General features: G+C 40.4%; 1 protein-coding gene across 1 annotated transcript in view; it reads left to right on the forward strand.

Moving 5' to 3' along the window:
* Nucleotides 1–4,833, forward strand: part of lrmda (leucine rich melanocyte differentiation associated) — a 71,923-nt gene that overhangs the window by 6,073 nt on the left and 61,017 nt on the right. The window contains exon 4 of the mRNA XM_005744833.1: nucleotides 1,005–1,131. Within this exon, the coding sequence (XP_005744890.1) occupies nucleotides 1,005–1,131 (127 nt within the window). The remainder of the gene's footprint in view (nucleotides 1–1,004; nucleotides 1,132–4,833) is intronic.

A 4,833-nucleotide genomic window follows, 5' to 3' on the forward strand; every position in this document is an offset into this window, starting at 1 on the left:
AAAATTAGAAATTTCTCAATTTCAAGTTATGAAAGTCAAGATTTTGACATGCTAACCTAAAATTTTGACTTACAGATGACAATTAGTTTGATGATCAATTAGTAAGTCTAGTAAGTCAATATAGGTGTTTTTGTTTGTTTGTTTGCTTTTGCAAACCTTGTGTAGAAGCGTATATTTGATCATGTCACAGGAAAGCTGAAAAGTGATCATACATTTACATTTGCGGTCTTTCTATTGATGATGATTTAAACGTTTGTCTGTTTGCTTTGTTTTTTCAGACTTTTAAATTATTTTTTTCCTTAATTTTGCACAAACATATTTTATATTCCGTGTCAGTCTAAATGTAATCCCCCTCCTTATTATCCTCAGGTGTTGAAAACTTTACACAGGCTTTGCCATCTCCCTTCATCGCCATCACCATCATCAATTTGTCACGGCTCTCTGCACACAGGTCTTGTCTTTGGACATATCCCCCGTCCTTTCTCACCCTCCACTTAGGTGCTGTATGCGTGTCCTTTTTAGCTACCAGCTTACCCCTGACATACCGGTTCCTCTATTCCTGCCTGCCAGTGAAAGGATCTGTTGTCATCTGTGTATTCCAACCATTATCTTTTGACGTTTCTCTCCCTCCCAATGAAAGACAGTGTGTCTGAAAGCTTAGAGAGATATCTGTGATGCTTGCAGAATGACAGCTCCAGCAGACGGGTTGTATCTTCTTTCATGCTATTTATATGTCATACTTTTTCTTATCAGCTTTGAAGGTTATTACATACAAGAAAATATCACCATTAAATCTGCATCACTATTAAATCTGAGTAAACATGGCTTCTTTTCAACTTTTGTTGATGCCTGCATTTACATATTAGAATTTGTGTCAGTTTGATTAGTGTATCACGGTTTACACACTTCCTCAGATAGTCTGTCTCTTTGTCAAGAATAGACCTACAAGGAGGCCTTTTATGGCAACAGTATGTTAATGCTCAGTTTTTCCTGTCTCATTATAGGTACTTTGTTCTGTACAAGTTGCCACAACTGAAGTTTCTGGACACCAGGAAAGTAACCAAAAGAGAAGGGATGGAGGCACAGGAAAGGGGCGCATTCATGAAAGTGGTCAAGCCTAAGCCGGAAGCTGTAAGTTATGTCTTTTAGTTTAGTTTTTTTACACTGTTTTAAGTAGCAGAACCTCTAAAGAACTGAATGAGTTTGTCACTTTGTTCCCTTTCCTATTCTCTTCCTTTATCCTTCTTTTCTTCCTTTGCGTGCTTGACTGTCACTCATCCTTTACAGAGGTCCTAGAACTGTGGCCCTTTGAAAACAGTCGGTGTCTCCCAAGGCCTAGAGTGTGCATGCGTGTTGCATGTGAGTGTGTGTGATTATGGCCTGACCTGATTTCGTATGCATGAGCCCAGATCAAAGACGACGGGCGGCTGTCCGGCCACACTTGTGTTTCCAAGTGTGACGTGGCTGGAGATTGGAGTGACAGCTCATGTACATGCTGCTCGCAATCACTTAATTATCTCAAGTCAGTGCATTCATTCATCCTTGTCTTGTTTGGGACCCCAATGAATAAATACAGTATAAGAAGGTTTGCCCCTTTTACTTCAATCCCCTCGTCTTGCTCATTTTGTAATGCACTATAAATGATCATCTTTTGTCCACATTTGATTTCCTGTAACTGTAAGATCATGAAATATTTACTGTTGGGATCAGCTTAGCTTTGTCATTTCAATGCTCTGGGGCTCCGACAGTCAGCCTGGGAGGTAAAAATGGATCCAGAGAAGGCATTCGGTGATAAATCAGAAGCATGTGAGTTAATGTCGGGTTTAAAAGTGCACGAGAAAAACAAAATATTTATTGATTCAGACAATGAGCTAAGAAAGTGTACTCTTTTAGTGTCAGATCATGCTACTCTTTGTTCTTGATTCTTCATGCAAGTGGCAAGTGAGATAGCAAAACACTAAAATAATTTAACCTCCGTCTGCCATGTTTGGTAGATAGAGAAGAGTGGAATGAAAACACTGCTCATCCACTTTATATAAAAAGAAAATGGGGACCTCTACAATGCTTTTTGGCAGGATAAAGTCACTTTTAAGATTTTATTTACATAGCCTGTCAGTGAAAAAGAAATGTTTGCTTTTGTCGCCACAGCCCTAGATGAAAGGAAAGATAATCACTGATTCGGGCTGACATGATGTGTGTGTTTTTGTGTCTTTGCGTCTTTGAACCTGCTGTATATGATTATTTATTCCCTATGCAAAGTAAAAGGTTACAGCTTTGATGAAAACGCGTCTACCGAACATTTCGCACAGTATTTTGTGCGCCTGATCGTACTCTTTTTGTACTATGTACACTTCCCTATTAGCAGTGTTGGGCTGCTAATGAAGAGCATTTTTGCCTGGACATATCCTGAGTGGAGGATGTCACGGCAGCATTTCCATAACATTTGTTTTGAGTTAGATGAGACGTGATGTGTCAACTACCGCAGACTTGATGAGCCATGAGTACCTCCCGGCTTTAATTGTCTGCATCATCAGAGTGATTGTAAGTTGACCGATAGTGCGGGCCACCAATTAGTGAAACGTCTGCAACAGAACAGGAGATTGGGAAGAGATGATGGCGTAATTAGATATTTGTGTTTTCTTTTATGTCTGGTACAGCAGGGTGTTGCTCATAGCACTGGCTCGTGGTACAGTGTCTGCCATTAGATTCATTACAAAGAATGGTAATTAGATGTCTTGCTGTCACTAACACTACAATTCGAGTCTCAATTAGTGCAAGTACTGTGGGGGGGGGGGAAGGACCACGATTGTGATTTAAGACATTTATTTATGAAACTGATTCGGGGGGTTTGGAGGGTGGGGGGGGGGCTCTGTGTTCATTTATTATTTATATGAAACTATATGACAACTATTCTCCATATTGTTAAGAGTAAACTGAAACCTTAATAACAGCAGCAACTGCAGCAGATTTACAGTGATACGTGCCCGCTTTTGACAGCACAAATTTAAGGAAAAGCCCCTTTCGTTCTCACTGCATCACGTACAGTATGTATTGGAATAGTTAATGGGCTGGCTTTGAAAGAGACAGCAGTGAACTTTCGAGACCTCACTTGAGTCATATCAGAGTGGAATATGACCACAATTTAAACTCCTTTTCAGTCATGCCATTTTGGCCTGGCACAGAGGATTGCCACATGTTTCTGATAAAGCAGTTATGGTCTTTAGCACAATATGAACACCATAACTTTTCATACATTCCCAGTGTTTTCCTAAATCACAACCAGACATTAAAGAGCTATTTTTTCGTAAAGAGAGGCAGACACATGCAAAAGCCTGTAATGAGATTTGCAAGTGCGGAATTAGCAAAGGAAAAATGGTGTAGTTTTTAGAAAGGCGTTAAAGAACCAAACGTTTGTTGTGAAGACGCACAGTCTGACACACAGGAAATAAACTCACATTTGGGCATTTGTTTAATTGTCACTGGGTCGTTAAAATGCATTTCTGATTTTAAAGGATAATAAGCAGTTGGGCATGAAATGGAAGCAAAATGACTAAGACTAGATAGAGAAACTGTACAAATACCTGAGGTAAACAATTAAAAAGAAAAAAAAGAAAGCAGTAGGGATGATTAGTGTTTTCCCAAAACCTCAACAGTGAGCAGAGTCAGAGTGGAAAAGCCTTGAGCTGTATTTGGGGAAATTGGGCGTGTTGGAATGCAATAATGTGATAATTCTCTTTGAGGACTTAGAGGTCATGGAATGAAATGGCGTCAAACCACGTAGAGCCATTTGGACCGTGCTGGGCTGCTTTTGGAAAATGCATGTGGTACATTTTGGCTCAGTTAGGCCACGCCACTTCCGCGCAGCCCACATTATGCTGTCGAAACCCTTGGGTTAAACTGGCCATGTCTATCAAAACACTGTGACAGCACTTTCTGTTTTCAGATCCCAAGTAGAGCTTTAAAAAGTGCGTAGCGAATTTAACTAGTAGAATAACATTTACTTCTTGCCTGATGTTTAAGAGCGTTTCACAGTGAGTGAAGTAACTCCACGGGCCCCCTTACTGGTAGCTACGTCAGCCAGTATAAATGCTCCTCGGATGTCACTTAGATTTTGCCCGGATGAAGTATTTGACTTGATTTTCTAGCATGAAGACAGTTTTTTTTTTTTCTTCCCCCACATCCTTCTCGGTATAATGTAAAGCAGACTGCATTGCAGGGTGGCTTGAGCCAGCTCCCGGGTCCCATGAGTCTCTGCACACTGGGTAACGGTTCTTCAAGGGAATTGACAATGACAGAGCCAGGAAAGTCCTCAAGTGGATCTTTTCAGTTCAGTTTTTTCTTCCCAAGACACTAACCTGTTTTACTCTGCAGCACACAGTGGTTCATTCTAAGTTTGCGCTGAAGGGAGCAGTTCAAATTTGAGATAGGCTACATCATTTTAGAGCCATGATTGTGCATTATGTGATGCACGATTCTGATTTCGTGTTTTATTTTTTTATCGCATTGCAACTCTGCAAAAAGAGGCAGTATTTTGCTATAGGTCGGTTGTTTAGCTTCCTTAAATGTATGCTGTGAAGAATGTTTCTATGTTCATCTCACTGCTTGAGAGTTATGAGTTCCCCCGAAGCTTTCAAACATAACAAACAGTATGCAATATAGCACTTTGTGAATGTGCCTTCAGTGGGCTTGCTGAATCATTTTACTGAACAAATGTGTCCTTAGAGAAAACTCAAACAGTATGGTTCACGACAGGGGGAGGGAATATTACCCAGCAGATTCCCACGGAAGCATGTTTATTACCACTCTTTACCAGAGATGGGCAGTTACAAGTAA

The sequence above is a fragment of the Pundamilia nyererei genome, unplaced genomic scaffold, assembly GCF_000239375.1.
Source record: "Pundamilia nyererei isolate P.nyererei 1_Seehausen unplaced genomic scaffold, PunNye1.0 scaffold00149, whole genome shotgun sequence".
Taxonomy (NCBI): domain Eukaryota; kingdom Metazoa; phylum Chordata; class Actinopteri; order Cichliformes; family Cichlidae; genus Pundamilia; species Pundamilia nyererei.